At 38.0% G+C, this 20,000-nt stretch overlaps 1 protein-coding gene across 1 annotated transcript in view; it reads right to left on the reverse strand.

Annotated features, from left to right (window-relative positions):
- Window positions 1-20,000, reverse strand: part of SYT4 (synaptotagmin 4) — a 157,822-nt gene that overhangs the window by 127,038 nt on the left and 10,784 nt on the right. Inside the window, exon 2 of the mRNA XM_044078979.1 lies at window positions 16,711-17,525. Coding sequence (XP_043934914.1) covers window positions 16,711-17,525 — 815 coding nt within the window. The remainder of the gene's footprint in view (window positions 1-16,710; window positions 17,526-20,000) is intronic.

Consider the following 20,000-nt stretch of genomic DNA (forward strand, 5'->3'; position numbering starts at 1 on the left):
ATTTAACAAAAGAAAGAAAAGAAGCAGGGTTTTAGTTCCCAAAAACTATTAATGAAAATAAATGTATGTATGTGTGTATTTATTTATTTACTTTGTTCAATTTTGTTAACCTGGGTAATGCATTGATTCAAAAGGACTAGTTTCAGCCACTAAAGCAGAACACAGAATATATATATATATATATATATATATATATATATATATATATATATATATATATATATTAGAAAATTATTAATTAATTCATTAATTAAATTAGTTAATTACTTGTTTAAAGTACTGTTCTATTCTCTTACCATTCTTCTTCTTCTTCTTTCGTTTTTTCCCAGTTAGGGGTCGCCACAGCGGATCACCTTGTCCGCTCACGATTGGCGGTGGAGTTTTACAGTGTCGAGTTGCCAGCCCGGCGCCCAACCTTCCACAGAAGGCACACACACGCACACACTCACAACTAGGGCCAATTTAGAGTGTCCAATTCACCTACTGCATGTCTTTGGGATTCTCTCCTTCTGTTTATATATGATCACTATAACAACTCCCCTCGATCTAAGCAGCTGCATGATTTAGAACATAAAATAAACATTCTCTCACATGCTCACACAGCCACAGACATACAGTCTAATGATTAAGAATGTGAGGAAAAATATGTATCCATTCCATCGATACAGTTTGTTCATTTGTTTGGTTTAGTAAAAAAAAAAGGCAGGGCTGTGCTACTTGTATATTGCTTCATCACTAGCACTTTAATATGTCTTCTCAGCTGTGCCCCATGGATTTAATTAATTCAAATCATTAAAGAATTTTCATTCTATAACTGGATATGCAGCTACAGACATTTCTTAAAAAAAAACTGCATTGTTTCAACTGAACCACATTAAACATGAAATGTATGGATTTCTTTTTCGGCATCTAGAACTGTTATGCAAGCTAACCAAAAGACAGTCAGATGTTTTGTTTTCCCTCAGCTAACCTTGCCCTGCAATGAATATCATCAGAATGTTGTTTCTAATTTATATAGCTATAATCTCTTTAGCTTCTAATGGAAGGCTAATATTAGATGCAAAAAGAGAAATGTAATGAAATAGACATTATAAAAAGAAATTATTTTATTCTAGTTAGAAGTAATGGCAACACAACACTGGTAAATGATACTAGCCGATGTAAAGGATGGCACATTCTGCAAATGAACCTCAGAGTCTCAAACAGATGACTGCAGATGAGTACTATCCAGCCAGAGAGATAAATAATGATTCAGCTTATAACTCTGACAGCATTACTGAAAGCACAGACACCACCACTGACACTGCTGTTCAATGACTCACATCGTACAACTGTGACACCAGAATATTGTATTATAGCAGATGCAGCAATTTGTGCTGAATTATACATAGAAAAGGGTGAGTCGATACGTAGGCACTAGCAAGCTGGAAACTATGAATCATTCAGTTTTTACGTTAAGAGAGATGAACATTAAAAAACCTCCAGACAATAAAATGCACAAAGACAACGTGAGACATCAAACAGAAGATGCAATTTATTATACATTTCATGCGGAAAGCCTGTGTCCATCAGGCTGAAATGAAGCATTTCTCTAGCTGCTTAGTTTTGAATTTATTGGCTTTTCAATGATATAGCCTGCCTAGCATCTAGCAATGTGTTTAACCAGTTTCACAAAGAATTCCTCCAAAGACACTGCACATCCTAACTGTGGGGATATGATCATATACAGCATAACACTGAAATGTAAATAAGATCTGATGAAATAAAGACAAATTGGTGAGATGAGAAACACTGATACTGTAAACAGCAGCATTTATGGTCTACAGCACTCGACACTAGGATTTAGCAAACTGGAAAGCTGTGATATATTGTGAATAGCTCCAGTGCTTTCTTTCAACTTTTTAACAGGGAGGCCTGGTGTGCTGAAGTCCCAGAGGTCATGAAGAGTAAGGCACCACTGAACGACTACACAACAACAATTTCAACAATAAATACAGTGCTTTCAGTGATGAGCTCACAGGCAATTAGAGAAAAACAAGCAATTACAAGCTGAAAGGTCCATAACTTTTGTGAAGAGTGCACTATTAGAACAGAGCCATTCAATGAAACAGTGTAAGAAATGGATTGATGAGTAATTATTCCTGATACGTAAAGAACTGGACATTGCCCATGTAACCATTTGTGTTACCCACTTTATCCACTACAGGGCAATATGAACCACTTACAAATGGGAGGGACACACACATACACAGACAGGGCTAATTAAGAATGGCCAGTCTATTTGCCAGTGGCTGTGAAAGTAACTTAAGCCATTAATTCCAACACATATGAACATGCAACCACCAAAACAGAAGGATGTAAAGCGCTAAAAAGCAGTATTGGCAACCACTGCCTTAACCTGATACCCACTGCACTGATGAAACTAAAGCAATAGAATACCTTACTGCAAAATGTAGCACAAAGCAAGCAAACAAAAGAGATGGTATTTCAGATACAGCTATCGGTAAGAATGATGTTGCCTGTCTTGTGGGTCTCAGATCAACAAAACTGTAGAAAAGTGAGGTACAGTTAATTGAATCCATTTCTGCCAGTGCCCTGACAATGTAGACCATGAAATAAAGAATTTTGAAAACATAGTATCTGCATTGAAAACAACAGAAAATGTGAAAAGAAAATAACCCATATTGCACAAAGGTAATGCAGGCTACAAGACAGAGTACACCACATTAAACTAATAAAGTGAATTTTAAACTGTAGAAAAGTGAGGTACAGTTAATTGAATACATTTCTGCTAGTGCCCTGACAATGTAGACCATGAAATAAAGAATTTTGAAAACATAGTATCTGCATTGAAAACAACAGAAAATGTGTAAAGAAAATAACCCATATTGCACAAAGGTAATGCAGGCTACAAGACAGAGTACACCACATTAAACTAATAAAGTCAATTTTAAACTGTAACAAAACATAATGATTTCTTTCAAATTATATAACTAATGAGCACATGACTATGAAATAAATTGTGGGGAAATAATATATATACATTTCCTTGAAAATTAGCACAGCAATCTCATATCACAAGTTTATTTCCATGCATCTATAATTCTGTTTGTTTGTTTGTGTCTTTCGGCTTTTCCCAGTTAGGGGTTGCCACAGCGGAACTCTGGTCCGCTAATGATTGGCAGTAGATTTTTACGTACTTGCTTGCCGGGCCTAATGCACAAACTTCAAGAAGGAATGCCCATTCACGCATGTCGCTACACAAAAGATGGTCTAACTGAGAATTAAATGGGCAACGTCTAACTGTGAGGTGACAATGCTACCGCAGCACCATATAATTCTGTATTAGTGCCTTAAATGGAGCTTTATTAAATAAGTGCAACAGACAACCGTCACCAAATGTGGACATCAGTTATATCTTTATTTATTCATTTATTTATTTATGTGTTTACACTTTTCGACTGGCTTATTCCCACTAGACCAATGGCCTCTTTTCAGGGGAGTCCCAATGTGGTACTAGTACTGACTAGAGGAAATCTGGAGGGGGCAATTTAAAACTTCTACAATTTTTGAGAAGTGTCATGCGATGTTTGCATCCAGTAAATCAAACAAATGTTAGCAACTAGAGACAAGGAAAAAATAGACCTCTCAGACTCATTGTGGCAGCACACATTCTAAAACCCATCCCCTGGTGTTATACCTAGAAAAAAACAACAAAGTATTTTTCAAACAACAGGATCCATTTACTCAAGGATTCATAGGATTTTTGTTTTTAGAAAGAATCCATGATGGATTGTGGGGCGAGCCTATAAGTTTTCTCATGGCAGACATGACTGATCTTTTTTTTCAGGTACCTCTCAAGAAAATGGTTTAAGTTAGCTCCAAGACACCCTTTTAGATTCTTCCCTGATAGTCGTACACAGCAAAACTCTTTTTATTACTATTAAAAGTACAAAGCCTTTTTAAATGCGGGACTAATTAGCCTGCTTCAAAACATTTCTTACCTGATGGTAGTACACAACAAAACTCTTTTTCTTATAATTAACAGTACAAAGCCTTTTTCTGTTAAACATTTTTTACCGATTGTTTCTGGACTGTGCTTATGCTTGGGCTCAGCTCAACCTGCTCCCTCCACTCCCCTACCCTACCCCCATTTTCACCCACCCCTACTTTCCTTAAATTTAGAATTAAACTAAACCACACCTTCTAACTCATTATCCTATAACTTGCAGCTACCTCATCCAACACGCAGACAATTCATTATTTCTTTCACTTCCCCCTCCAACCTCACTAACCATTATTTCATCCCTCACACAACACTCTCTTCCCTACCACATCACTCACACAACACTCTCTCTCCTAACACATCACTTTATCAGTACAAGTCTCTCTCTACTAAACTTCACACCCCATCCCTCCCATATTTCCCCCTATTTCTTTACTACTGACCATGTCTGTCATAACCAGTCTTCTGAGCAACTCTCTCTTACTCATTACCCTCTACCTTGCCTCCCACTCTACTACCTTCATCATATCAAACAGAACACACTACCCTTCTCCCGTTCTCCCCACTATTACATACCATACAAAACCAAATATTTAATTTCACAACTGTTCTAACCTCTACACTAACTCTAACATATTACTCTTCCACTATAAATATGTCCATACCCCAACCCTCCTTATCCAGATTTCTTTCATTGACTAATATCCAAGCTCAAACTCTCTCCTTCTACACTAACAGAAATCAAACCCTAAGCTGACATACATGCTAACCCAGGGCCCATATAGCTACTCACACCCCACCCAATAATACCCACAATACCTGCTAATACTACCCTTCACCTTCCTCCCCTAAAAAACTGCAAATCAGACTTAACCATAACTAATTTTAACCTCAGAGGTATCACAAAAAAACAATGAATTTCATACAGCCCTAGCTACCTACACTCTTGATATAGCAATTATTACTGAGATATGGCAAAAACCCCACATTAAAGGTAAGGAAATACTGGTGATTATAATGTTATTAGACAAGCTAGGCTGAACAAGTGTGGTGGAGGCATTGCCATCATGTATAAAAAGTTCCTCAAAATTAAAAAATTAATATGTACTCCCCCAGATCTATCAGAAACAGAAATTCTAACCACCCACTATTAAGTAAATCCACATAAAACCATCATAATTACTGCCTCCTACCTACCACCAGGAAATACTCTACCTACAACTGAAAGTCTCCTATCCTGGGCATCCTCTTCTTTCAACCAATAAACTATAGTGCTAGGTGATTTCAACTTGGACTGGCATCCTGCTCATCTATCAACCCCTCCAATTTTATCAATCTATTCAATTTCACTCAGACTATAAACTCTCCCACTAAAATCAATAAACACACTAAGAAAGAATCTGTTCTAGACTGGATACTAACCAATAAGCCCAACCTTGCCCACCATGCTGGGTGCCTCACGAGTTCTCTCAGTGATCACTCCCCTACCTTTCTACTAAGGAAATGCATTCACTCCCCCTGTAATGTAATTTTCAAACACATACTCAACAAAATAAACTTTTCCCCTACCATCTTAAATTCCCTACTTCAAAACTGCAACTGGTCACCTCTAAAATCGCTCCACTTAGACCAAGGTGTAAAATATTTTAATGATACCTTCCACAACATCCTTAGTAACAACGTTCCAACAAGAAAAATATGTTCCAAGGCCAAAAACCTACCTTGGATAACCAAAGATGCTAAATCTCTCATTAAACAAAGAGAATGAGTTTGGGCTGCTTATCAAACCTCCAAATACTCAGAAAACCTCACCTCTTACAAACAACTAAGAAACCTAACCAAGAAACAAATATTATCTGACAAAAAAAATCATATTTTCTAGCCTGTCAGCAAAAAACACATTAATAATCCACAAACATTTTGGCAAAACATTAACTACCTCCTCAACCCTGGCAAAACACCTACCCCTGCACCATCTACAACAAATAGCACTGAATGCTTAGCATCCCAATTTAACTCTCATTTCATCACAACTATCACCTCACTTTTTAACAATAACAACAATAAATCTAACCAACCAATTACACTGCCCACCTCCACTAACTCTAAACCCAACTTCATCTCTTTTAAACCCATACAAACCTTTTATATCAAAAAAGCTATCAAAACTAAAACCTAACTGTCTAGCAGCTGACCAACTCCCTAGTGACTTCTTAAAAACTTCTGCCAGCTCCATCACCTATTCCATATCTATCCTAAGAATATGTCCCCATACTCTGGAAAATATCCCATATCATCCTCCTCCACAAGGGAGGCCTATCTAAAGAGCTATCTAATTATCAGCTCATTGTCATTCTCTCACCTTAGAGAAATGTATCCATAAGCAGCTCCTAGACCACCTCACTACAAATAACCTCTTATCTAGTTCACAGCATGACTTCCATCTAAAACACAGTACCTCCCAAGCCCTCATAAGTCTCACTAACTACACCAACCTCCTCAAAAACAATAGACAACTAGTTTCTACTATATTCTTGATACATCTAAAGCTTTTGATATGGTATCCCACCAACTACTACTCAACATTCTAGCCTCCTTCAACCTCAACTCTACAACTCTCAGCTGGTTCTTTAGCTACCTTACTAATCAACAACAGGCAATTACAATGAGATAATAAACTCTCCACACTCCTCGCAGTCTCTGTTGGGGTTCCTCAGGGTTCCATCTTTGGCCCCCCCTTTTTATTATATTCACAAATAGTCTAAACACTGCCACTAAATCTGCTTCTATCATTCAATATGCTGACAATGCTACTCTTATTTGCTCTGCTCCCACACCCCAAGAACTCCAGGATAAACTGCAAACATTTTTCTAGATATTGAAATTTACCTAAATTACCTTCAACTCATCCTAAACTAAAACAAAACAAAGTTAATGGTCCTCTCCAACAGGAAATCCAAAGCAAACCCACCACCTCTCTCCATCTACTCCAGTAATGGCACTATAATAGAACCAGTTAACCAAACAAAACTACTTGATGTCAAAACAGACAACAACCTAACATTCAATAAACACATATCACTCACAATTAAAAAGTTCACATCAAACGTGGTGCACTATATAATGCCAAACCTTACCTCACTCAAAATGCCAGACTAGCCACAGCCAGATCCCACCACTATCTACTCTCTTCTACTGTTCGCAAATTTTACTATTTGCAAATTTTCACTAACGTGCACATGTCTAATTTACATATACTTGATTCCTGCTATGATAAAATAGCAAACTTTTGTTGCTAATATAGCCAACAGGACTCATCACTGCCCTGCTCTTGAAAAACTACACTGACTTGAATTTCCCAGTCTGTTATAGCCCAATCAGCTCACCAGAACCCACTCCATTACCAACAGACATGAAAACTGCCCTGCACTCTCCAACCTCGTGCAAGTAAATACCAAATCCAGGACAGATCATCTGATAAACTTATACTCAAGGTAGCAAATTCCCATAATGACTTTGGTGACTCTCTCTTCTCCTATAAAGTAGCCAAACAGTGGGACCTAATACCTCAGAATATCCTAAAAACACAGATAGTCATATCTTCAAAACAACTCCTAAAGGAATACCTTACTCAACAATGGCTATGCTCCTGTAATATTCCTTGCTAGATTCTCGTGCCATCAATCAAACATTTATTTTCTGCTATCTTCTCCTTGTCTTACTTCTACCAAATGAAAATACCACAATGGTTTACTTTAGTTACATATCTAATGAGGCGGAAGGCATGACCAAAGGCAGGAAGAGAGGAGAAAGGCTAGGAATGTGGTAGTGAGGGTCGGAACTTTGAATGTTGGCAGTATGACTGGTATAGGGAGAGAGCTAGCTGATATGATGGGCAGAAGGAAGGTTGGTATATTGTGTGTGAAAGAGACCAGATGGAAGGGGAGTAAGGCTAGATGTATCGGAGGTGGGTTCAAATTGTTTTATCATGGTGTAGATGGGAGGAGAAATGGCATAGGAGTTATTCTGAAGGAACAGTATGCTAAGAGTGTTCTGGAGGTGAAAAGAGTGTCAGATAGGGTGATGTTTATGAAGATGGAAATTGATGGTGTAATGATGAATGTTGTTAGTGCATATGCTCCATAGGTTGGGTGTGCAATGGATGAGAAAGAAATATTTTGGAGTGAATTGGATGAAGTGGTGATGACTGTACCCAAGGGTAAGAGAGTGGTGATTGGAGCAGATTTCAATGGGCATGTTGGTGAAAGGAACAAAGGGGATGAGGAAGTGATGGGTAGGTATGGTGTTAAACAAAGGAATGGAGAAGGTCAGATGGTAGTGGATTTTGTGAAAAGGATGGTCATGGCTGTGGTAAATACGTATTTTAACAAGAGGGAGGAGCATAGGGTGACATACAAGAGTGGAGGAAGATGCACACAGGTGGATTATATCTTATATAGGTGGGCCAGTTTGAAGGAGATTGGAGACTGTAAAGTGGTGACCAGAGAAAGTGTAGTTAGGCAGCATAGGATGGTGGTTTGTAGGATGACGTTGGTGATCAAGAAGAGGAGGAGGAGTGTGAGGGCAGCACCAAGGATCAAATAGTGGAAACTGTAAAAGGGTAATTGTGAGGTGGAGTTCAGGGATGAGTTAAGACAGGCACTGGGTGGCAGTGAAGAATTACCAAATAGCTGGGTAACTACAGCAGAGCTAGTAAGGGAGACGGCTAGAAAGGTGCTTGGTATCACATATTTACAGAGGAAGGACGACAAGGAGACATGGTGGTGAAATGAGGAAGTACAGGAGAGTATACAGACAAAGAGGTTGGCAAAGAAGAAGTGGGATTGTCAGAGAGATGAAGAAAGTAGACAAGAGTATAAGGAGATGAGGTGCATGGCAAAGAGAGAGGTGGAGAAGGCTAAGAATAAGGCATATGAAGAGCTGTATGAAAGGTTGGACATTAAGGAGGGAGAAAAGGACCTGTACCGATTGGCTAGACAGAGGGACCGAGCTAGGAAAGATGTGCAGCAGGTAAAGGTGATAAAGGATAATGAGGGAAACATACTCACAAGCGAGGAGAGTGTGTTGAGGAGATGGAAAGAGTACTTTGAGGGGTTGATGAATGAAGAGAATGAGAGGGATAGAAGGTTGTATGATGTAGTGATAGTGAATCATGAAGTACAATAAATTAGCAAGGCAGAAGTAAGGATAGCTATGAAGAGGATGAAGAATGGCAAGGCTGTTGGCCCAGATGGCATACCTGTGGAAGCATGGAGGTGTTTAGGTGAAATGGCAGTGGAGTTTTTAACCAGATTGTTTAATGAAATCTTGGAAAGTGAGATGATGCCTGAGGAATGGAGAAAAAGTGTTTTGGTACCGATTTTTAAGAATAAGAGCGATGTGCAGAGCTGTAGTAACTACAGAGGGATTAAATTGATCAGTCACAGCATGAAGTTATGGGTAAGAGTAGTGGAAGCTAGGTTAAGAAGGGACGTGATGATTAGTGATCAGCAATATGGTTTCATGCCAGGAAAGAGCACTACAGATGCGATGTTTGCTCTGAGAGTGTTGATGGAGAAGTACAGAGAATGTCAGAAGGAGTTGCATTGTGTCTTTGTGGATTTAGAGAAGGCATATGACAGAGTGCCTAGAGAGGAGTTGTGGTATTGTATGAGGAAGTCAGGAGTGTCAGAGAAGTATGTAAGAGTGGTACAGGCTATGTATGAGGGTAGTGTGACAGCGGTGAGGTCTGCAGTGGGAGTGACAGATGCGTTTAAGGTGGAGGTGGGGTTACATCGTGGATCAGCTCTGAGCCCTTTCTGATTCGCAATGGTGATGGACAGGTTGACAGACGAGATCAGACAGGAGTCCCCATGGACTATGATGTTTGCAGATGACATTGTGATCTGTAGTGAGAGTAGGGAACAGGTGGAGGAGACCCTGGAGAGATGGAGATATGCTCTAGAGAGAAGAAGAATGAAGGTCAGCAGGACTAAGACAGAATATATGTGTGTGAATGACAGGGAGGACAGAGGAATGGTGAGGATGCAGGGAGTAGAGGTGGCAAAGGTGGATGAGTTTAAATAGTTGGGGTCAATAGTTCAGAGTAACGGTGAGTGTGGAAGAGAGGTGAAGAAGAGAGTACAGGCAGGGTGGAGTGGATGGAGAAGAGTGTCAGGAGTGATTTGTGACAGACGAGTACCTGTAAGAGTGAAAGGGAAGGTCTACAAGAAGGTAGTGAGACTAGCTATATTATATGAGTTGGAGACAGTGGCATTGACAAAAAGGCAGACGTTTGAGTTGGATGTGGCAGAGTTAAAGATGTTAAGATTTGCACTGGGTGTGTCGAGGGTGGACAGGATTAGGAATAAGTATATTAGAGGGTCATCCCAGGTTGGAAGGTTTGGAGACAAAGCCAGAGAGGCAAGATTATGTTGGTTTGGACATGTGCTGAGGAGGGATACTGAGTATATTGGGAAAAAGATGCTAAGGATGAAGCTACCAGGTAACAGGAAAAGAGGAAGGCCTAAGATAAGGTTTATGGATGTGGTGAGAGAGGTAATGCAGGTGGTTGGTGTGACAGAGCAAGATGCAGAGGACAGGAAGAAATGGAAACGGGTGATCCGCAGTGGCAACCCCTAACGGAAACAGCCGAAAGAAGATGATGATCTAATGAGTTTCATATTACTGTCTGTAGTAAGGCTTAGGAAATGTAGTGTTTTCTGTTTACATTCTCTTTTTGTAAATTGTGATGGTCAGCAACTGTTAAACTTTTTGTATATCCTTTGTAAATCTTTGTAAAAAAGTTGTAATCTCTTTGTACGATTGTTATGGAGGTTTTCTCCCCAGATCTCCACTTAAAACAGGCTACTTGCCCAGCCGGACACTACCTGGTTAACAAATGTAAAATAAAATAAATAAAAAAAAGTGAAGTGATTTTTTTTTTTTTTACATCTACAGAAATGAATGTTCTCCTGGATTTGATGCAAGTTACTTTGAACAACTTTTTAAAATTTTGAGAGAGAACATTACAAAAAACAAAAGGGAGCAGATATGGTGGCAGCTTGTGTCTCTATCTATATGAATATGGTAATGTGGAAGCGGCTGAAGAAATAGGTCATTACCTTCAAAGTCTGCCCACAGTTGGCGTTTATATCTTAGGTATTTGAATGGCATATTCATTTTATGGAATGATCACTGCAATAGAATACCCAAATTCTTGGAGTATTTAAACAACTCTACAGATTTTGAAGTTTAAACATACCCATAAGATGGCAGAAATTGATTACTTAGATGTCACTACTGGGAAAAAGGATGGAGTTTTGTATCTAACGTATACAGGAAACCCACCTATTCCAGTAGTTATTTACAACACACTAGTTGTCATTTTTCCCTCTGTAAATTTAATTCAATAAAGGGACAGTTTATATGACTTGCAAGAATGACTTCTGAAAAACAAACTTTTTTTAAAGGAAAACAGCAGGTTAGATCTTATGTTTTTGAAGAGAGGTTACCCTTGGGATTTAATTGGGAGAATTAGTTTGAAAGTCTGAAATGGATGGGGAACTAAATATACAGCTTTTTGGGGTATAAGAGTAAAAAAACACCTACTCAAGTTTCTATCATGTGGACCAATTTATCATTCAATGCTGGGAAAAATAAACAAACAAATAAATAAATAAATAAAAATATTTATACTAAAGTTCCTCCACAGGTAGAAACAAATGAAAAATTTGAAAAGACAATGGTTTTGCAATGCAGTGCTGAATCTTTGCAGATAAAAATATCATTAGAGCTAATTAGAATGTGCTTAAAATAAATGGGCAATTATACAATTTACTGGGTCCTAATCAAAGATTTGGACATAAATATGGGATGAATCTAAATAATTATTTTGGGAGAAAAACAGGTGTGTGTTACACACAGGTCTGGAAGGGAAACAAAGGTACATCCACATGTGGTCACTGCAACCACTTCATTTTTACAGATGGGTTTGTGATTCTGGACAATGGGCAAAATTACTTGGTGACTGGAGCTAAGGGGAACTGTGGAACAAGGGGACTAGTTTATTTGGTAAAATGTTCTGGATGTAAGGCATGTTACATAGGGAAGACCGAAAGGTGCCTGTGTAAGTAAATTTACGAGCACTGTTATGACATTTTAAAGAAAACAGTAACAATGCACTTTACAAACAGATTTGCCATCATAGAAAGAATACACAAGGACCCTAGGTTTAGGCCGTGGGACATATGGAATATAGGCAATTGATGTGGCAGCTGAGGACAGATGCCTCCAGTGCCCTAGGTCTTAATGAACACATTACAATCCTTCTGTTATTTAATAAGTTACTGAATGCATTTTAGGTAGGTGCAATGCTTTATTTTGTACTCCATGGTGTATCGAAGTTAAGGTTTAAAAACAATAATTTTACAAAATTGTTTTGATTTTTGATTGGAACCATTCCTTAATAAGAACTTTATTCAGACTTTACCCAGTTCCTATTCACTTGTTTTTGACAGCACTTTTGGTGACGTCAGTATGGTCAACAGTCCTTTGTAGTGAGAAGATTTATGGTACTGAAATTATCTGATGGTACTTTGGATACAACAGTTATTACTTCATGCTTTTAATTTTTGTTCTTTTTATGAATTAACAATTGACTGTCAGTAATGAAAAATTAAAACAGTCACCACAGGATTTACATGTTGATTTTGTTACTTTTTTATTTAATTTATGGATTTGTATCTGTTTAACTTATATATATATATATATATTAAAATATATATATATATATATATATATATATATATATATATATATATATATATATTCAATATACTACTAGTAGTTGATGTGTAATACTTGTTTTTTCTTTCTTTTTTGATTCCATTTATGTATCTGTTTGGACATTTACAACTTTGTGCTGGTGCCTTTAAGAGTGAATCACATAGTGTAAAGTCATTTTCTTAAAAAACAGAAAATGAATTTATTTTTTTTGTTCTGAAGATGTCAATTTATAAACACAGATGAAAGTGCCTTTGACAGTATTTCATGTTTATACATGGTTGCTAATTAAAGAAATGTGTTGGTATGGTCACAGCTTGGTTCTTGTTTTCTCTGGCACAGCTGAAGTATACCAGGTCTTATCTTTTAAATCCACCTAGGTTACCACCACCTGTGGCAGGCAGGATCTCGGCATAGCATCTCCTCCAAAGGATGGCAAAGTTAGGGGTATGGCACCCCCATTATGATGCAGTGAAGTGTCAGTATTGGATGATTACTCAAACTCCCTGGTAAACACATGTATCTTTCTTTTTTCAGCTGGTGTGCTAGCCTGATGACACCTGTGTGCCTCCTTGGTGACTCAAGGAAAGACTAGTGGTTCAAACACAAGAAGGCCCGCCGTGGGAGTGAAGGGTGAATGTCTAGTGTCTTCCCATCTTCTCTAGGGTAGAGTTTGGTGGAATCTTACTCCAGGCTGATGCCTAGCACAAATTATGCTGTTAGTTAAGTTCCTGAAAGGTATAATTTTAGACAAAACGCACTGCAAAAAGCCTACTGGAGTAGAATGGGAGGGAGCAGACAAACATACACTCTGCATAGCTGCATTCCATACCCATATTTTTGTGAAATAGGTGAGAGGTAGGTATAAATTACAGCAACAGAAATATGAAAATTCAATTGTTTTCCTTGAGATAAAGATTTAAATTATACATGAGATACAAGCATTAATATGTATATAGTACTTAAAACTAAGGGATAACATTATCTGGTACATCATTCATGTGCATAAAGAATAAAAATTAATGTGATGTTAAAGAAATACATACTGCAAAAAGTGCAATTAAAATCAGGTTTGCCAGCAGCAGTACTGGCTAAGTCTTCCAGCTTCTAACGCAGCATCCCTTCTGTTCAGAAGTAGGTAGTTTTTAGTTGTAGTGAAGAGAAACTAATTAGGGGAAATCTTTTATTGCTTTGACAACTTTTGATTTCATTTTGGGGATTTTTGCATTACTCTGCATTTTACATTACTACTGGCAAAACTAATGTTTGCTCTTTCTGTGGGTTTATGTCAAATAATTGAGTTTTCCGAAACTCAACCTTCATATAGTGGAGACCATAAAAGCATGACTTTCTGAAAACTCAAAGCATTTTAATGTACACTGTGCTACAGTGGGGATGGGGGGGGTTTACCATTTTTCCTACTGCAGTATGATCTCTGTGTTGGTATATATAATTTGCAGGAGGTGGGGGGTGCAACACCCACATGCAGAGTGCAGGGGGGCTTGCCCCCATGCAAAAAACATAGATTTTTTTGTGGTTTGGTTTTTGTTCAATCTTTCAGAAAATCAGATATATGGTCCCTACCTTATGAACATTGAGTTTCCATAAAATCAATGCATACACCCCTTAGAGTTGACCCAGTAGCCAGGGACTTAGTGACACACATAGACTGTAATCTAGCCTTTGACCATCACAGGTCTACAGTAGTGAGGAAATAATTTTATGTTGCACAACTTATAAACAAAGGTATGGCATCTAGGTCCAAGGAATTAATTGTTCTACTGTAATCACCACTCATTAGACCTATCATTGAGTACAATGCCCCCTTTGGTATGTACCTAACCAGACATATCCAACAACTGAAATGTCCACAGAGATTCCTCACGAAAAGAATACATGGCGTTAATTAAAATGTCCTGTGCAGACCATTTCAAGGCCCTATCCCTGTATTCTGCCTCATACAGGCTGTTGAGGGGAGATCTACGCCTGATATACAGGGCATTGTCAGAATCCACTTTGATGGACCACCTACATATCCACAAAACAAACACTACCAGAATTACCCGTTCTAAAGACATAAACCTTGCCTGTGATATAAACAGGACCTCTTGGACAGATGGGTATGTATCTCAAAGATTACCTCATCTATGGAACAGGCTCTCCAAGCATATGAAGCAGAGTTCCTCCCTAACCCAATTCAAGTGCAGCCTGAACAATTGGATGGGCAAGAGGAAATTCATCCCTGGTTTGGCACCTATGGCTCTAATAGACAGAGGCAACCTGTAAATGGTTCATCTCCCCGGCCCCTGCTTGTAAATGTTTCATCTCCAAAGCCCCTGTTTACATTTATCAAGGGTACCAGAAGTTGTCAGAAATCTGGGATGCATGGCTAGGCTTAAAAAGGCCCTTGTGGTTGTTAGCCTAGTAAACACCTATTAACCTATGAACCTGACATAAACCCCTTTCTGTATATATCATTTTCTTTAACAAACTAATTCTACTAGGCTAGGCCCTATTTTTTATTTCAGAAGAGACTACAGGAGGAAAACTACAAAGCAACTCCATGCATATAGTTATATATTAGTTGGAAAATCATCACACTTAAATTCTGAAAAAAAATTCTATAGAGATACATACCAGAGACAATGACTGAACTCCAGATTCTGGATCCTAAGTTCACTCCCTGGAGAAAAATAGCCAAAAAATGCATTTTAAGCATTTTTTGCAGTTGGGGGAGCTCCCCTGCATCTCCAATGTGGAGGGAAAGCCCAATAAACACCATGTACTTGTATATACCAACTTCATGGTCACATCACCTGAAGGAAGAGAAAATTATCCCTGAAAAGGGCATCACTGCCTGTACAATTCACTGAGAGTGATTTTCTATTGACGAGCTCCAATCCTCAGTGTGTTGAACTTTGTGTAAATGACGCTTAGAATTCACTATTCGTCCACCAGTAGAGTGATGAGCTACAGGAATGATACCTTGTCACTGAGCCACTGGACTAAATTCAGTTAAAATTATTTTGTCATAAATTAATTAAATTGTGGCAAGGATCATTCACTTATGAAAATGCTGTCTGCCTTTTGTTTAACTGAGATACTCCACTTCTTTGTACACAAGGTTTTAAATTTAGATTTATGTATTAACTGCATTATGTAGCTTTTGAATCCTTTCAAGTGCTACTGGGAATGATCAAGGACTAACATCTCATTTTACCCTATCCCAGTAGTGTTTAGACTTGTTCTAGGTGGGGGAAAACTGTATGCATTGAGAGCACATTAAATATAAATCAATCCAGTGTAAATATTCTTTTCAACACAAAGTCTGAATGAACTAGTTTTATGTTATGAACAAATAAATGCTGCTACAGCCACTGAAAATACTTTTCACCCCTATAAATACTTCATAATATGTTTCAGAAGAGTCATAATGCATGCAGCGTATTACCTCTTTTGACTTAGAAATGCACGCAAGAAAGGTATATAGTTACTCTTAGCAAATAAGACTCATACTATTCAGAATTGTGTCTTGATATTAGAATTTCATTTCAAAATAAAAAAATTACTCTCACTGCATGCTCTTAAAAACTGAAAAAAATTATGCCACTATAAATATGAACATATAGTTAAATTATCTGGCTACTGCCTTTAAAAGTAAAAACATTCTATATTGCACTGTAGAATATCATAGATGTTTTTTTATTTGCATTTATAAAGCACAAAGTGCTGTTTCTACATATTATTTCTTAACACTGCAGTTCTGATGGATTAATACTTCCTTTTTATAAGTATTTCATTTTATCTATGTTAATTTAATGAACATTTCTGCTCCAGTTCTTCCTGCAGCTATAAAAATGCATTCACCAGTGCAATTTAGAGCAAAATTTCCAATAATCAAACGTATGAAAATCCTTTACCTTAACGTTTCTTTTATTGATTTCCTTGATCATTAGCACTCTGCCATTAGTTAGGTCAATTCCTTGAAGAGGAACAACGATTTCTCCAATGATGTCATCTCTGGAAAATCTGTCGAAACTCAAAACCATGAAATGAAGGGCCAAATCTTCAACTTGACTGTATGGAATACCGTAAAAGGTGAAAGTCTCATCAAATGCCGGATCTAAAGTCTTCCTTAAGACTCTGGTTTTAACTTTGTGCTTTTTATCAGGGAGAATTGTCATTTTAATGTAAGGATCAGATGTCATAGATTGATCATCCATTGCAGGTAACCCACAGGCTTCTTTAATATTAACAACAAATGCTTTTTTCTCAAAATTATACTCTAATGAAAAAATAAGAGTCCCAAACTGCTCCTTTCTTTCTAAAGGGGAGAGTGAATTAGTTGAATGAAGACTTTCTGGAGAAAGGCAGTCTGTTTGCCCCTCTAAAAACTGGTTCTGTGATACAGAATCAAGGTCTGGAGAACTCCTGACTTTGGTCTGAGGCTTCGGAAAGTTACCATTTAGGTCTCTTTTCTCTAGATCAAGATGCAGGGAATTCTTCGGCACTATATGCTTAGATGTTTTTTCAGTTTTTTCATCTGCCCCAAATTTCTTTTTGCTGTTTATGTTTTCTGGGTAAATATCTACTCCTTTTAACACATGAACAAATTTGTATGGTGGAGTTTTATTGGATTTTGCAGATTTACGCTGACAGCATATCCAGGCAAATAAAGACATGGTAAATATAAGACCAAAAGCACTGGCTATTCCAATGACTGCAGGGATTTCATCTGTAAAAAGAAACACAAACAAAAATAAATTTATGCCAGCCAAGAAGCTTACATGAATGTGTATATTTATTCATTTCAAATGGAGCAATCACACTGCCCACACCAAAACAAAGTCCTTAATGGAATATGTCAAACAAAAAGCAACAAGCATACAACCAAAAGATCAAACAGAAGTAACTAGCTTTAAAAATGAAGTAAGATGATGCAACAAAATTAAACAGTAAGAAAAACATTTATTTATAAACTCACTAATATGCTAATGTAATGTTCTCTATAGATAGAACTTCTACGAAATTATAAAAACATCCCTTGATTTGTTGTTAGAAATAACAGGTGTTTGTCTATTTGTTTAATACACGTTCATAGGTGTTTATAAGGCTAATGACCACAAGGGTCTTTTTAAGCCAAGCCATGCATCCCAAATCACTGACAAGTTCTGCTACCCTTGCTAAGCATAAGCATGGGTTCAGGAGATGAAGCATTTACAAGCTGGGGCCTGGGAGACGAACCATTTACAGGCTGTGTCCATTAGAGACGTAGGTGCCAAACCAGGGATGAATTTCCTGTTCCCCATCCAATTGTGCAAGTTACAATTGAATTGGTTTAGGGAGGAATTTTGTTTTACATGGATGGGAAGTCTGTTTGCAGAGAAAAGGTAATCTCTGGGATACATATCCATCTCTCCAGCAGGTCATATTTATATCACAGGCATGATTTAAGTCTTTAGAATGGGTAATACTGGTGTTGTTTGTTTTGCGTATATGCAGGAGGTCCATCAGAGTGGAGTCTGACAATGCCTTGCATGCTAGGCACAGATCTCTGCTCAACAGCCAACAGCATGCAGGAAACAGAACACAGGTATACGGCCTTGAGTCAGTCTGCTTAGGACATGTTATTTATACGCTGTCTTCTTTTAGTGTGGAACCTATGTGGACATTCAAATTGTTGGATATGCCTGGTTAGGTACATACCAAAGGAATACAGCGGAACAATGACCTCCTTGGACCTAGATGTCACACCTTTATTTATAAGTTGCACAAGATAGAATGAATTCCTCTCTACTGTAGCCATGTAAAGGTCAAAGGCTAGATTACTATGTATGACCTCAAACCCCTAACTACTGGGTCAACTCTTAGGGTTGTGTTGTCAATATGATAGTTACCAGGAATGGATGAAGGAAACTATTATGCATTTTTTGGCATTTTGTTTTAGTCTATGGCTCTGACAACAGCTATTTGTCTTTGCCAGCCGTTCCTGGACAACATTTATGTCGGTGAGAGATTCAACAGCGCCTAATCTGCAGTCATCTGCATATTTAGTCAACCAGAGGCCACTGACAATGGCCTTGATTTCAGAGAAGTAAATGCCAAAAAGGAGTGGTCCCAGGACCGATCCCTGAGGGACTCCACCTGTGATTGGCCTTTTCGTAGAGGTGGACTCCACAATTCTAACTCCCTGGGTCCTGTCTGTCTGTAAAACTCACTGCACTTAATGCAGTAGGCATAATAAACTAGGTTTCTAGTGCTACAATCTGAGTAAAAAGCAGGTTCTATAGAATATCTCAACGTTGGGTGGGTGAAACTGAAACCTGAATGAATATAGCGACAAGTCCTGCGCTACCTGCAGGGAAAAGTTCCTTTACATTGTGAAACAGGTAAGGACATATTGGTGTGCCTTCTATAACACAGCTTCCTTTTTAAAGACAAATTATTCTAAACAAAAACTATATCCTTCAACTGATCAGAAGCTCGTACAATGTTCCATTTCCTCTTAATAATATTGTAGATTGTATCAGCATCACTCGAGTAGGTCAGTGGAAATCTTACTTGCCCACTGAATGATTGCCTTTGTGCATTACTCTGCTGTGATGGCTGATCAAAAAAATAAGCTCTACCCCTATCATTCTTATTAAAGTGCTGAAACACCCTCTGTTCAGGTGTCAAAACTAAAATAGTTAGATTGACTACTAGGTCATTTATGTTTTGCTGCGAGTTATCATCCTCGTCTATCAGATCTGAATGTAGATTTTTTAAAAAGGGTATATAAGGATAGAGAACTAGATAATTGTATAGTTGAAATTCGCTCTGAAAGGAATGATAGGGGTAGAGCTTATTTTTCTGATCAGCCATCCCAGCAGCTTAATGCACAAGGACAATTATTAATTAGGCAAGTAAGATTTCCAATGACTTACTCAAGTGATGTTGACATGATATGCAATATTATTAATAGGAACTGGAACATTTTACGAGCATCTGATCAGCTGAAGGATATAGCTAGCGATGTACCCAAGTGGCCATTAAAAAGGCAGCTCTGTTATAGAAGCCACACCGATATGTTCTTATCTGTTTCACAACATAAAGGAACATTTCCCTGCAGGAAGTGGAGGGCTTTTCGCTATATTCATTCAGGTTTCTCCCACCTGACGTTGACATATTCTATAGAACTTGCTTTTTACGCTGATTGTAGCACTAAAAA

This window comes from Protopterus annectens, chromosome 1.part1 (genome assembly GCF_019279795.1).
Source record: "Protopterus annectens isolate FY-2018-M chromosome 1.part1, PAN1.0, whole genome shotgun sequence".
Taxonomy (NCBI): domain Eukaryota; kingdom Metazoa; phylum Chordata; order Ceratodontiformes; family Protopteridae; genus Protopterus; species Protopterus annectens.